General features: G+C 40.8%; 1 protein-coding gene across 1 annotated transcript; it reads right to left on the bottom strand.

The window, feature by feature from the left end:
* Positions 1–140: 140 nt before the first annotated feature.
* Positions 141–15,727, bottom strand: abcd1 (ATP-binding cassette, sub-family D (ALD), member 1). Its single transcript, XM_028453020.1, has 18 exons — positions 15,639–15,727; positions 14,876–15,376; positions 10,897–11,165; positions 9,588–9,694; positions 9,357–9,514; positions 9,084–9,271; positions 8,844–9,018; positions 7,143–7,333; positions 5,665–5,845; positions 5,442–5,584; positions 4,792–4,984; positions 4,463–4,557; positions 4,228–4,373; positions 3,996–4,141; positions 3,842–3,926; positions 2,276–2,401; positions 1,286–1,373; positions 141–883 (listed from the first exon to the last, which is right to left on the bottom strand). Exons 3-18 carry the CDS (start codon positions 11,023–11,025, stop codon positions 761–763), a joined length of 2,274 nt encoding a protein of 757 aa, XP_028308821.1. The 5' UTR covers positions 11,026–11,165; positions 14,876–15,376; positions 15,639–15,727; the 3' UTR covers positions 141–760.
* Between the last annotated feature and the right edge of the window lie 602 nt (positions 15,728–16,329).

Below are 16,329 nucleotides of genomic sequence, written 5' to 3'. Positions count from 1 at the left end.
ATTTAGGTGTATTTAGCCTACACTTTATGTATGAGAAAACAATGCGTTAAACCAGGAACCTTAAATCAAAGATTGTTTCCTTTTGAGCTGATGTTTATCGTCACTATAAATGTTTATTCAACATTAAAAAGACACCAAAATGACTAAATTTAGATCAAACTTTATTTTTTGACTAAATACACATTTCATCATCATCATCTTCATTGTCCGACGTCTGAGCATTGGTCGTCCACTGATCAGCCTGAACATTAGGACCATCTAACCTCTGCTGTGTAACAGGATGTTAAAAAGCTCAATATTAATGAAATTAAAATATGAGAAAACAAAAGAAAGGAAAATATATTCTATGACTTTTTAAAAACAAAACCAGCATCAGAAAGACGAGACGTGAGCAGCTTTAATCCACAACGTAGAGGAGGAGTGGTCACAATATAATGGCACGTCAGTTTCATTTTACTCTTATTTTTAAACTAAAAAGTCTAAAAAACTAAAAGGCACGACGAGGAAGAGAAGTGCTGCCCTATCAAAATAAAAGCCTTTGAACGAAGGCGATCAGATACAAGAGAGGAAATGAGGACGTGTGGGGACATTTAGCATCTCTACATTCATGTACGGTGGGGAGATTGGATTTTTTTGTGTTGTGGGGACATTTGTGTGTAATGTGGACATGTCTCCATCGTTGCAGTCTTTGTCCTACACAAACCATCACAGGACATTTGAAGCACGAGTGTATGTCCCCACAAAGACAAACAATGATGTCTCAGCAGTTTGACTCATCCTCTGCGTCTCCCTCCGTCTCCCCCAACAGGACACACAGCTCCAGAAGTCTCTGCTGCATCTTTGGAATCCCAGAGAGTTGGTTCTCCAGACGATGCTTCTCCTCCTGGGGACACCAGAACACACACACGCACGCACGCACGCACGCACGCACGCACGCACGCACACGCACACGCACACGCACACGCACACGCACACGCACACGCACACACACACACACACACACACACTTACTTTGTGTTCTTGCAGTTTTCACATTAAGTTTTGTTTCCACATCGACAACAAAATCTATTTACTGCTCACAGCCTTCCCACTCCGACCACACACACACACACACACTGATGATGGTTACCACGGTAACGGCAGCATCCAGAGGCAGAGGGGACAATGGGTCAGTTATTTTAGATTTATGAGTTTACGCAAAGTTAGTGAGAGAAGAAGGAAAGACTCTGACGCTGCTGCTCTCTCTCTCTCACACACACACACACACACACGCACGCACACACACCTGCAAAGACAGACGTGTGGAGGCGTCCAGCGGCTCAAACCTCCATCCTCCCTCACCGTCAAACTGCAGCAGGTGGGAGTGATACTTCCTGTGAGACAAAGAGGGACACACACACACACACACAAATTTGTGATAACCACATTTATTTATTCATCTGAATAATCCTTGTTTTAATCACTAATAAAATGGTTCAAAGTGACCAAAAATGGTGGAAAAGGTGGTGAAATTGGATTTTAAAAACCACAGAAATTGGTTAAAAGTTGCAAATTAGAGTGGACAAAAACAGACAGAAAAAGTGGTAAAAATGGCTTCAAAGTGTCAATATTGGAACAATTAGTTTATATAATGGGTATGACAAGTGAATGTGGTTAAATTGACAAAAATAATCATGACAATAATGGATCAAAATATGTGACATTAGGTAGAAAAGTGGTAGAAAGGGTTTATAAGTGCTGAACATGTCTGGAAAGTGGAAAAAAATGTGCAGAAAAGTCATTGAAATGTGATGTAAAAGTGTCAGAAATGGGAGAAATGTAAGAAAAATACATTAAAAGGAGCAAAAATATGGCAAGAAAAAGTGATGAAAATCGGTTAAAATATGGTGAGTTTGGTGTAGTTGCAGAAAAAGGTTAAAAATAAGCAAAAAAAGGCAAATATTTCAGAAAATATTCTAGGTTTCTTGAAGGTATCTGTGGACCCCTTCCTAGTGTCTTGCAACCCCAAATAGGGTCTTGACCCCAAGTTTGAGAACCCCTATGTTAGTGTGACAATTACAGCGCAGCCTTAGTGTCACTAACATAGAGCTGAACACTAACTGTTGTGTAAATGCTTCATAAAACAGTGTGTGTGTGTGTGTGTGTGTGTAAGTGTGTGTGTGTGTAAGCTCAACGGACAGTAGCACACAGTTCTACTGCCCTCTGCTGGAGGAGCACAGGAGGTGCACTGTGTGTGTGTGTGTGTGTGTGTGTGTGTGTGTGTGTGTGTGCTGACCACAGTGAGGGTCTGTGTGTGATAGACAGCAGAGCTATCCCAGAATCCTTTGCAGCCTGGAAGATGCTTCCTTCTACATCAATGCTGACGGCGCTCGTACATTCATCTAGTAGAGCGTACCGAGGCCTGGGAGAGATAAGTGGTCACACAGGCAGGACAGACAGAGCACAGCAACAATTAGAATTAATAATTCATCAATTTTATATAGTGCTTTCTCATAGACTCACTTTACAGAATTAAGGCATTATTTTTTCACTGGTGGTAAACTACGATTGTAGCCACAGCTGCCCTGGAGCAGACTGACAGAAGTGAGGCTGCCATAGTGCGCCATCGGCCCCTCCCACCACCACCAACATTCATTGTATTAATAATTACAATTATGACGTAATTAAAATTGTAATATGAATTGCAAGAAATATATTGCTGTTGTAATTGTAATTGAATTGTAATTGAGTACAGATAACATAGGGGCAATGTTACGGATGTGCTGTCGACCTTATTTGGAGCCAAAATGTCAAGGTCAAGATCAAGGTCGCGTCAAGTGTAAAAAAAAAAAAAATGTTCCATATGTTTACAAATATTTATGGTACAAGTTCAATGCTTACATTTATGAAAAGTTCATCTCAAGTGGATTATTTTTATTTCATTGGACCAAAGCCAGTAAAAAGATTGGTAGGGGTCAAAGTTCATGACATCACAAAAAAATACTTTTTTCCTATAACTTAAGATCCAGTGCTCAGACTGGTATCATTGAACAACATTTCCTTTCAATGTGTGACCTTGAGTGAAGGTCAAGGTTTCCTGCATTATACAACCTGCACTATATAACATTTTTGCCAATTTTCAATTACCAAATACGTATTCACCTTGCAAATACAGGTCTTGCCTAGTTATTATTATTATTACTATTATTTAAAAATAATTTGAAATGGAAGAAATGGACTGCCTACTCAGCCCTTCATGGAGGTACTACGGGAACCCCAACTAGGTGCAGCTAACTACTGGTTTTTTTTTCCAGATTCTTTGTTCCCCTGACATAAACTGTGTTGATTATATGTACTGTATATATCTGTTTATAGATGGTTAAACAATAAAAAAGCTATTTTAAAATGGAAAAAAAAGAATTTGATATCTAGGGGTATAGTGACAAAAAAAGGTTCAGACATCCACACCATAAATATTATTACCAATATTATCATTAATTATGAAGCCTAACAAGGTAATCAATAGATGAGAAACTAATTAGATAATAAATATTTAGTAGTGTATTTTACAGCTGATTTAAGACACGAGTCAAACTGACCTGTTAGCATTAGAGATGCTAACAGAAAGCTAAAACAAGAGGAAGGTTACGTAATTTAATAAGGGTTATTTATTAAAGGCTCAGTAATTGTGATTAATTGTAATTTAACTTTTGTAATTTTACAACGTGATTGTAATTTACTTTCAGGGGAAAAATTTTAATTGTAATTGGAAAAAATGCCGGTAATCGTAATTGAGTTTTAATTGAAGATGTAACTGTAATTGAAAAATGTAATTGACCCCAATCCTGGACTAACAACTGACCGGTGGTAGAACATTCTAGCCATCCCCATCCTCTGCTTCTCTCCTCCTGATAGAACATCTTTCCAGTCACTGACCGACTCCCAGCCTGAGAGAGAAAGAGATACTGCAGTACTACAGTCTGACCACTGGGGGGCAGCATAACAGTGTTACTGACCTCCCTCTCTGTCCAGGATGTAGAGCAGGTGGACGGTCCTGAGGATCTCCTGCAGGTCAGAGTCAGTCACTCCTCTGTGAAACATCTCCTCCACTGAGTCAGGGTAGATCACCTGATCTCTGAGAGAACCCTCAGACATGTACGGCCTGAGCAGGAAACAGAGGTTCAGTTACATCAGTATGAGTCAGGTTCATAGTGCAGTGTGTAGTATGTAGTGTGTATAGTGTAGAACCTCTGAGGGATGTAGAACATGTGTTCTGGTTCCGGGCGGTACAGCACGCCTCCGTAAACGGGCCACAGACCACTGAGGATCCTGAACAGAGAACTTTTACCACAGCCGTTTGGACCAGTGATCAATACGTTCATCCCATCCTCCACCTGACACACACACATTATTATACACACGTTATTGTCTATGTCCCTATAACACATACAGGTATATATATACGTGTGTGTGTGTGTGTTACCTTAATGTTCAGACTGGACACCACTACATCTCCAGTTGGGGTGATGATTGGCAGGTTCTCACAGCGAATCCCTTTCTCCACACTGATCACCTGACCTGCTCATTAAACACAGCTGTCTGTTGATGCTGACTCAGCACTTTAAGTAGATCAATGTGTGAGATACACATGCGATGTATAATCTGACTCAGCAGTCTGAGGTTTGTTCAGCTCTGAGTCAGCGCTTTGTTTACTTTCTGTTCTTTAAATGCTGACTCAGCCTTTAACCGTCTGTATTTACCTACACTCGCTCAGGGTTGACTTAGCGTTTTCTGAGGTCATTCTCAGCTCACCTCTGATCTCCAGCGGCCCGCTCACTCTCTGCCCGTGTGTGACCACGCCTCCTCTCTCTCCTGCTGAGTCATCCTCTCTGTCTGACGAATCATTCTCTCTGTCTGCAGAGCGATGGAAGATTCCTTGATTCACGTCCTCGAACACGTCCAGCATCTCCGACACACGGGACGTGTACCCGGCCAGCTCCGTCACCTGGTTAGAGGTTTTAACATTCACTGACCATCAACACTAACAGCTGACACAGCAGTTTACTCTAATATGGCCGACTCAGCATTGAGTCACCATGTTCTACAGTTCACACTTTGGATAAAGAAAAATCTCTGCAATTCAAGTCAGTAATGCTGACTCGGCAGTTTCTGCTGGTTAATGTTGATTCCGCAGTATGGGTTGTTTAGAGCTGACTCAGCAGTTTGAGTTGGTGAGAGCTGACTCAGCAGTTTGAGTCGGTTAACGCTGACTCAGCAGTTTGAGTTGTTAACGCTGACTCAGCAGTTTCAGCCGGTTAAAGCTGACCCAGCAGTTTAAGATGTTTAGAGCTGACTATAGCGTCAGTCAGTTAATGCTGACTCAGCAGTTTCAGTCGGTTGATGCTGACTCAGCAGTTTCAGTCGGTTAATGCACTGTGTGTGTGATGGGATAAAGCTCAAACCTCTTTGTAGGAGCTCATGATGCGCTCCACGGCGTCAGCAGCGGCGTACAGCAGGTTCCTGGCAATGGTGAAGGCCTGCGTCCGCTCGCTCACAAGCTCCTCCTCCTTCATTACCATGGCAGCCTGCTTCACCTCCTCAGAGTCTGAAAGGTCAGAGGTCATGCAGGTGTAATCAGCTACTTCACATTCAAATCGTTTTGATGGATGAAGGGGTGGAGCTTACCGTGCTTGGAGTACCCCGTGGCGGTAATGATGGGCACGGCAACCATCACCAGGCCTGAGGCGCTCCACACGTACTTCATGAGGAACTGCTCCAGCATCACGTACCACAGACGCTTCAGCAGGATCTGATGGATCTGAGAAGACAGCGCTGAGTAGCTCCGCTGCAGCTGGGACATCTCCACCTGCAAAACAAACGCACCCCTCCGTTATCTGAGCTGATAAACATTCTAAAGTCAGAGTGTCTGTGACTGCCAGGGTCACCTTCTAATCAAACACAGGACTGCAAACATACTCGAATCAAACATTCTGCTTCAAGGTCATAGGAAACTAAATTGTAATTTGTAGGAGTAACAATTCAATCACAAACAATTCAGTGACTTTTTATCCAGTGTGAGTGAAATAAATCCCTGATACTGAACAATACACGTGAGCTTTACTAGATTCCTGTTGTTTATTATAAGAGAATCATCTATAAATTAATGATGGACAAACAAGTAAACATTTAATCTATATATTCACAAATTATTTAAAGTCCAACCAACACTTCAGTTTAAATTAACAGGATGTTAACTTTTATGCTCTCATTTTCAATAATCAATACGTTAGCAATGAAAACACATATTAAGTTTACTGATTGTTTTTATTCATCAAAGTAATACAATATTAATATCAACAATGATGTGTTCAGGTTAAAGGAGCAGTGGTTGATGGTTATCATCAGGCTTCTGCAGAGCTAATGCTAACGAGCTAATGCTACATGGTGGTGGACGGTGGACACAGTGAACCACAGTTTTAGAATATCTTCGTCTGTTTCACACACTGGGCCCAAAGGTGGTCCCAACCATTTCTCCTCCATCACATGTTTAGTTGTCTGCTGGGGGCGTGGCCATGATGTCACACACACTAACGTCTTTATTATTAAAAGAGCTTTTAAAACACATCCATATAAAGTCTGATGTGATTAAATCACATCAGTTATTTCATTGTATCGATACAGTCGATTGATTACATTTTAAAACCATTTTAGATCGATTAGTGTCAACTAAGGACAACTAGTCAAGCACAGATTGAATGCAGTAGTTGAATCATAGGAATATAAATCAATTCATCGATTGAATGATTAATTTATACAGCCTTAGTCATTAGTAACTATAAAAGCACGACAGCAGAGCTGTCCCCACACACAAACCCACTTTAAAAGTCTAAAAACAAACACCGGAAAATAAATGTGTGAATTTGTGTCATAGTGGTTAAATTTCTTCACCTTTTCAGCCCGGTTGGGTGGAGACAAAAAAGCATGACTAAAAATCTTTTACCTGTGAAGTGAACCTGAGACTGGTTGGTTTGTTTATCGTGTAATGAGCCATCTACAGAACGACTACAGTTTATGGGAACGATGAAAGCTACTGTGGTTAATGATGTTTTCAACTAAAAGAACTCTCCAGTTTTCCAACAGTGTGGGGGGGGTGCTCTGCTCACCTTGTGTCCGCCGTAGAATGCGATCTCCTCAGAGTTGGTGATGATGCGTGAGTGCATGTAGCGCAGGTCTCCTTTCCTCTTGGCCTCCTCTGCCACCAGCTTCCCAAAACGCGGCGAGCAGGCCCTCAGCACCATAGCGGTGAGCGCCACGGACAAGCCGGCGATGAGCGACGGCAGCGTGGTGTTAGCGCCTGGAGGGGTGACCAGGAGACATTCAGGAAGACAACAATGTACTTCAGTAGGAGTACACACACTGTATAACTCTCAACCATAATAAACTGATGGTTCGACTTATAAAACGATGCAACTTCTAAATCCAATTTTGTTTTTTTCAGCCTGCAGCGCCCTCTAGTGAGAAAACTAAACTGGCCTAGTGTGTGTGTGAGCAGGAGGGAGCTTCACTGGTGTTTTGGTGAAACTGGTGAAATCTGTCCTAAAATCTTCTAAATGTCCTTATTAATAGATATTTGTCTAACAAAACACATTATTTTGCACCATATTCATTTTATTATCTTTTAAAACAGGACTACTTTACAGTTTTAGAGCCTGTGTTCCTCCATCTTGAAATCATGTGATTGATGATGTCACAAGGCCCCACTGCCTGTAAACATCTCATTGTTTTATATTGGAGTGAAACATTCAGCCTGATTTATAAATCATTTAGTAACTTTTTCAGTCAAAATGACAACTTGTGCTGCTTTTGGTTGATATCGGAAAAACTAAAAAGTTAAAGTCCGTGTAAAGCAGAAATAAATGTGTGTAATGAGTTTGTCACACCCCAGAAACATGTGTCATTATTTATTTATTTTTATTTATTCAGTTCATTGACCACTGAGCCAAACTTGAAAGATGAAAATAATTGCTAAGTATAAAAAAATAGGTCTCAAAATCATGGAAAAACAACACTTCACTCTGCTCTGAGATGCTGGGGGCGTGTCAGTTAGAGGCGCTGGAACCACGCCCACGCGCAGGCAGGGGACCGCCTCCATGTATTAATCCTAACCCTATGGGAGAGAGTGGTGTGAAAGACCAAAAAACTTAGCAAAAATCCAAATGTGCTCGGATCGGGCCAAACAAGGTGTCAGCAAAAAAGGTCTGCTCCAGACATTTGAAACAGTTTGTGAAGCCTAGCTCCACAATTACATTATAAATGTTTGAATGGCTTTTTACATGTTTTAAGGAAAACATTTATCAACTATTTAATGAGTTTAGAAGAAAATGGCTGAATTTGATTTACACAGACTTTTAAAATGTCAATGTAAACCTCTTTTGTTTACAGAAAGACGATAGAAACAGTTGTGACCAGTGAAATAATCTGTGACCGCAGGGGTCGACAGTTCCAACTCTGAGGTTTGATAGTAGACAATGAAGCAGAGAAGAAGAGCTCTTTACTCTCCCTTAAACAGTGTGCTGCCACGCTCTGGTGGCTGAAGTTAGCGAGTAAATCCCGGACTAAATGTTTCACTCCAATAGAAAACAATGGGATGTTTACAGACAGTGGGGCCGTGTGACATCATCGATCACATGATTTGAAGATGGAGGAACACAGGCTCTAAATTGTAAAGTAGTTCTATTTTTAAAAGGCAATTTCATTAACATGGTGCCTAATAATGTGTTTTGTTAGACATAGATCTACTAAGGACATTTAGAAGGTTTTAGGACAGATTTATAAAACCAGTGGAGGAATATTTTCATCATTACCTTTAGACTGTGCCGTGCGCAGCAGCGTGTAACATGTGACCACTACGTCCAGGATGGGTTTGGTCAGGTTGGAGTAGAGGTGAGCGATGGAGGCGGAGAACATGACAATGTCCTCGGTCAGTGATTGGTCGGGGTTGGACAGACGTCCGTCCATGTTACTGACTCTGTAATAAGTCTGTGGACGCATAGAGGGGTTAGCGTAGCGTCGCTTACGGCTGCTGTGCAAGATGTGTGCGTTACCTGGTTGTTGAAGTACAGCTGGTAGGCGTGGCTGACCAATCGGCTCCTGAAGCTGAGGCTCAGCTGACCCTCCAGGAAGCGAATGGCGCTGTTGATGAAGGTGGCTGGAACGGCCACGAGCAGCCACTTAGAGAGCTGCAGCACGAAGGCCCAGGGGTCCTTCTGTACGATGCTACGCACTATCACACCTGAGGGACGCACAACACACGTCAGACACACACGCTCACACACACACACACACACGCACACGCACATGCACACGCACACACACACCGTCTAGCGTAGCCACATAGATGGACAGGAAGGTGCGTGACATCAGAGTCAGAGAGTGGAGGACCAGCAGGCCGATCTCACGACTCAGTAACCGTGGAAACAAGAGCTTCAGGAGGCGGGACAATCGGAGCAGGAAGTCCCTGTTTACTGCTGGGGACCTGAAAAAAAACACACACACACACGGGTCACCTGAGCTCCATCTGGGACTCACACACCTGTTAGCACACACACCTGCTGTTACTCCTCTTCTTTATTTTCTTCTTCTTCTTCTCTTCATCTTCACTACTGGCCATGCCCACAGATGAGTTAGCTCCGCCCACATGTTTACCTGCTGCACTCTGAGAGAAAACACACACTTACAGTAAACAAGCCTTTTTACATGTAATAAGTAGCAGTACTTGTAATTGTAGATCATCTATAATTCAATTTTGACATGTTACAATTCCAAGGCCACATATACATAATATAATTTTAATTGTTGATATCCACAATACTTTTCAAATATCTGAAATTGAATAATGACTAGTCAGAATTAAATTACTGATATGTGAGCTTGGGATTGTAACTCATGAGAATGTAACTTCAGATATCTGAAATATAATTCTTACTAGAAACAACTTTATTTTAGATATTTACAATTCCTTTTATAACTAGTCAAAATATTGATTTATAGATATCAAAAAAGACACTCTCCACTAGTTAAAATACCACATCCAGAATGTAATAGTTGATATCTGAAATGGGGAAAATACATTTTTAATAGTTACAAATGTTTTATAACATGTGGAAATTGAATTGTAGATATCTATAATTACCTCCACCAAGCACGAAGCGCAGAAGCAGAGCGAGGCAACGCTTGATGCAGAGCGGTAAGGTTATGTTTTACCCTCTGTTTATCAGTGAGTCTGTCTGTCTGTCAGTTAGTCTGTCAGTCAGTCTGTCAGTTAGCAAGGTAACTTGAAAAGTTATGAACAGATTTGGATGATATTTTCACTAAATTGATAAATGGGACAAGGAACAGGTGATTAAATATTGGTGATGTTCTGGCTAACAGAAGAATATATATATATATATATATATATATATATATATATATATATATATATATCCCATTCATTTTCCTATCCACAATGTGTTCTCTCAGAACGCTTCACTGATGATGTCATCAGTGTTCCAATTAGAAAAATAAGAATAAAAACATAACTGGCCTTCACAGAGCATGATTTGTAACAAGGTTGCAATATTTTAATAACTATTTGACAATTAATAAAATCATTGTTATTTCAAATGCGAAAGGTATGTTTTGATTATCAATAAATCTAATAGTGTATATAAAATCAATGTAGGACTACAACATAGGGGGAAATCACAATATGGGTGGAAATGAGCTGCTTGGCAGAGGTCTACGCTCTCAGAGCTTTTCTAGTTATTATTGTTACATGTGAATAATTAATTACTGATATCTGTAAATACGTTTTAACCAGTCAAAATGTAATTACTACAAGTGAAAATATATTTGTAACATGTCAAAATGTCTCACCTGCAGTCGTCTCCAAACGTACGGTGTGATCTTCTTGATGGTGTAGGCCGCGAGCAGCAGAGCCGCCACCTTCTTCAGTCTAGAGCTCCGCCTAAGTTGAGTCGGGAGCCTCTGAATGGTCAGTTCCATGGTTACAGCTGTGAGGTGGACGACCAATCACAGCGGTGACACAGCAGCGTGTCACGGGCTGTGTTGATAGGCAGGGAGTGTGTATGATGTGGCTCGTTGTCACGGAAATGCCATGATGCCTTTGATGTGTGAGAGTTCACCTGCAAGAGGTCATGAACGTTACGGTGACAGATAACACACATTATAAGCAGCCTTATACTGTTAAAAACATTAAAAATATTAAATATTCATATGGGAATTAATAGTGAAAGTACACAATTTAGTACTAGCTAACTCGCTACCAGCCCGTGCTAACAAAGCTATCAGACCTAGGGAGGATACTGTTACCGTTGATAAGCCAACAGGTGTGAGTCCTCCCTGGAATACTCTGGGAGCAAAGCCTAAGAAAAAGTTATATCCACTTCAAAGGCTAACGGGCCGAGCAAAGTGCCCTGATATCAATAATGAGACGGACTGGCCTGCACTCCCTTCTCAGACTGCAGCCTCAACATCAATTCCCTTGTCTACCCAGACACAAAGGTGGACATCTGTTAAAGGCAGGAGTATCACCAAATCATGTAGAACTGGGTAATCGATTCGTCCCACTGCTGAATGACCTAGGATCTGCTCTAATGAGGTCAACACACAACCTTCTGGAACTGCGAAGACTGAAAGTACTTCAGGAAAACAAAAGCGACATGGTAGGCCAAAGCAACAACCTCACACACTGATAGTGGGAGACGTTTCTGTTAAAGATGCTCAGAAGATGTTTAGCAGCAACGTGAAAGTGATCTGTTTACCTAATGACAGTATCAGACCTGGCTGACAAAATCTTGCATATCGTTGCAGATTACCCACATTTGAAAAATGTTGTGATTAATTTTGGATTAAATGATTTAGTCAAGGAGGAGTCTGAGGTGTTAAAGCAGGATTTCACCCATCTGCTAAAAACTGTGAGCTGTTTACAGCCTAAAGTGTTCATCAGTGGCCCGATACCTCCAGTCCACCAAGGAGATCTGAAATTCTTAAGGATTTACTCTTTCAATACATTTTTGTCTTCGGCTTGTGCTGCCCTTTCACTAAATTTTATAGAAAAGTTTCCTATTTTTTGGGAATGTCGTCATCTTTTTAGAGCAGATGGACTGTGTCTAAACAAGGCTGGAGTAAAACTCTTCACATCCAACTTGTTTTACTTCACCAGTCACACTGCTATCAGTTCTGATAAAGACAGAGGACAACATGTACCATCGGAGAACAAAACAACAAGGAAAGAACATGGAGTCAATGAGCTTCCAGCAAGAAATCAAAATCGCCAAAATGAAGAGGTCAACCCAACCCCCACATCTCAGGACCCACCTGCTTCATCCCAAAATTCACCTACTTCCACCTCATCCAGCTTCTCTCCTACCCCTGCCTTCTTGGATTTAGCTGCCCAGATGAACGAGCTGGTTCTGGCTGGCACAAGACTGACACCCCACCCTTTACCCCACCATGGTCCCATCTTATCTCCTCTAAAGAACCAACCTGCACCACCCATCCCTCCTCAACGATACCAGGCCCAGGATCACTCTTCTCCTCAGGCCAGCTGTGTTCATCTTAGAGCGGCACAGGTCTGATGTGTGCTGGGTCTAGACTGCAATAGCTCTATTTTTAGGAATAACCAGAAAACGTCAGGGCCCTATGGAGATAATGCAGCTTCTTTAATTCCTGTGGTGACAGGTAACACAGGTAAAATTGTTAAATTAAAGAAAAGCAAAAAGCTTAATAAAGATAAAAATGTGACTACTATAACATGTCATTCAAAAAGTCCACCAGTGTCTCCAGTAAAGTCTTTAAAATTAGCTCTTCTTAATGTTAGATCTCTTGTTAACAAGTCACTACTAATTAATGATATTATTTTGACACATCACTTGGACTTTTAATTTCTTAATGAAACGTGGTTGAATGATGGTATCAGTAATACTATTCACTAACACTGGATGCCTCTATACTGGCTAACTATAGACCAATCAGCAACCTTCCATTCATGGCCAAGATCATTGAGAAGGTGGTCTTCAACCAACTGAGTCAATTCTTAACATTCAACAAAATATTTGATCAATTTCAGGTTTTGGTTCTCATCACAGCACAGAAACTGATCTGATCAAAGTGATCAATGACATAAGGTTGAACACTGATTCAGGAAAAGTATCTGTTCTCATTCTATTGGATCTAGGTCTACATTTGACACTGTAGATCATACAGTTTTGTTGCACAGATTGTAAACATGGGTTGGACTAAATGTTAAAGTAATGCAATGGTTTAAGTTCTACTTGGAGGATCAAAGTTATTTTGTAAGCATTATAAACTTTGAATCTGACAGATTACCAATGCCCTGTGGGGTTCCTCAGGGCTCTGTTCTTGGACCTCTTCTGTTTAGCCTTTACTGTATATGCTTCCTTTAGGACACATTTTACACACCTGTAAGGTTGATTATCAGAGCTACGCAGATGACACACAACTATATCTATCACTGAACCCAGATGACTATGGTCCCATTGAGGTGTTGTGTGACTGCTTAGAAAAAGTAAACTGCTGGATGAGTGAAAACTTCCTTCAACTAAACCATGACAAGATGGAGGTGATTGTCTTTGGTAACAAGGAAAAGAGGACTGCTGTCAGCAAGTATCTGAGTCTGGATCTTTAGAAGATAAAGACCAAGTCAAAAACCTTGGTGTTCTGATTGACTCAGATCTGACATTCAGCATCAGATCAAATCTATCACAAAAACATCTTCTACCACCTAAAGAACATCTCCAGAGTGAAAGGTTTAATGACTCAGAAAGATCAGGAGAAACTGGTCCATGCTTTTATCTCCAGCAGACTGGACTATTGTAATGGTCTTCATCAAACATTTACAGCTGGTTCAGAACGCTGCAGCTCAGGTCTGAACCAGAACAAAGAGGTCAGAACACATTAGTCCAGTTTGTAAAGTCTTTACACTGGCTCCCAGTCAGCCTCAGAGGAGACTGTAAAGTTCTGCTGCTGGTTATAAATGTGTGAATGTGAGATGTTAGTCAGGTATGAACCCAGCAGGTCTCTCAGATCTATGGACACAGGTCAGATAGTGGAGACCAGAGCTCACAGTAACCATGGTGATGCTGTGTTTAGTTGTTATGCTGCAAAGAAGTGGAACAAACTGCAGCAGAGCTGAAGTCAGCATCACATGTGAACATTTTTAAATCAAAGTTAAAGGAACTTTTTCTCTACTGCGTATGATTGAGAGAGATTTATGGTCATGATGATGATGTCATGTGTTTGTTGATGATTTTAATTGATTTTACTGATGATTTTAAATATTCTTATTGATTTTAAACAGTTGAATGTTTTATCATGTAAAGCACATTGAGTTGCCTTGTATATGAAATGCGCTATACAAATAAATTTGCCTATCCTTGCCTTTGTGCTTTCATTGTGTTTAGCACTTTGTGTTGTAATTTTTTGTATGAAAAGTGAAGGTTTTTAATTTACAGGCAAATGAATACAATATAGTTCTGAACATTGTTAAAATTATTATAATTATAATAATAAACATACATAAACATTTATAGTGCTTTTATTTTAACTCAAAGTCGTTTTATAGAATACATTATTTCAATATAAAAGTGATTATTTCACAGTGAGACACATTTTTAATGTAGTTTTTATGGATCTAATTTGGTGTATTTCTAATCAATAGGGGCCGAAGGGCAGCTTCTGAACGATCACATTTGGTCCACGGTCCACATATTGACGATCCCTGAATCACATGATAAACATTGTATAAGAGCTTTAAAGTAGTTATATAATGTTAATAACCTTTCGGTGACCTCAGCGGGGATCGAACACAAACCTTTCGGTCGGACTGACTCCGTCGGTTGTCCGTCGGTGACCTGTTGAACGCCGGTGAACCGAGTTACCGAGTCCACCCGAATCCTCCCGAGTCACTGCGGGGACCCCCGAGTCCAGCTCCGGGTCGGTTAGCTCCGGGTCACTCGGTGCTCAGGCGGCCGTCCTCTGAACTGTGTCCAGGGAGGACGCTCTCGCCCCGGGTCGGTGTGTAACTTTGCCTCGGGGATTCGCTGATCCCCCGGTGGAAGCTAACCGAAGCTAACGGCTAACAGGAACTTTGTAGTTCCTCTGATGCGGGCTAGAAAGCAGCTTTAGTCCGCTTCCCCTGCTCCGAGAGGCGGCCCCATGACGCCCACACACGCCCCGCTCACATTCCGGACCCAGTCCTGAACTTTTACCTCCTTCTTTAACCCCAGATGTCGTGTTTATATCCGAGGAAAGTTCGGCTCCTGTTTACCTGCAGCAGGGCCGCGTCACCGCACTGACGTCTGTCAGATCCTTCCTTAAAGCACAAAACAACAATATCACATTTATATATATATATTTTTTTTTTTATCTCACATCAACCTTTAACATTAAAATAACCCCATTTAAATCCTCCTATAAATCTGTAGGTCACTGAGGCAATAATCAATCACTATTAATCAATTATTAATGTTAACACAGAGTAGCAGGTGTATCACACCTACGTTTAAGTATAGAAATATTATATAAAACCATTTTTTATTTAAATAATTATATTACTCTAATAATGACATATTTACCTGTACATATATCATGTATGTGTGCTGAGCGTTGCTAGGTGTTGTTTATCAGCCTCGTCATCAAAAACTGAAGCCCAAAATATATCAACTTCTTTCATTAATGTCACATTTACTGAGGATTAGCAGTAGAAACCAGAACAAACCAGTACGAATTAATATAAACCAATAGAAACCAGTAAAAAAAACACTATAACTAGTATAAACCAGCAAAAAACAATATAACTAGTATAAACCAGTAGAAACCACTATAAACCAGTACGGACCAATATAAACCAGTAGAAACCAGTATAACTAGTATAAACCAGCACAAACAGTATAGTAGAAACCATAATAACCATTATAAACCTGTGCAAACTAATATTATCTGTATGAACCACTATAAACCAGTACAAAAATAAACCAGTATAACTTTTATTATTATTATTATTAAGTAAAACTGAGCTTCTGCTGTCAGACGTGGAGTCACAATAATGTTTTTTCTGTGATCCACTGGAAATGATTTTGTGCACCGACCCAGATGTTGAGAACATGTAATGTCATATAAATATACAGTACAGTACAGGTCAGTAAGTAGGAAATGTGTCGTGGAAGGTTTGAAAACTCTGTTTATTTCTGCTGGGCGGGGCTTCACTGTCACTGAGGGGGCGGGGCTTCACTGTTTTAGGTGACGACCAGTAGAAAACAAAATAAT

The sequence above is a fragment of the Gouania willdenowi genome, chromosome 7 (genome assembly GCF_900634775.1).
Source record: "Gouania willdenowi chromosome 7, fGouWil2.1, whole genome shotgun sequence".
In the NCBI taxonomy this organism is placed as follows: Eukaryota; Metazoa; Chordata; class Actinopteri; order Blenniiformes; family Gobiesocidae; genus Gouania; species Gouania willdenowi.
Note: the sequence above shows the minus strand (reverse complement) of the source record. Positions and strands in the feature narration are given on the sequence as shown.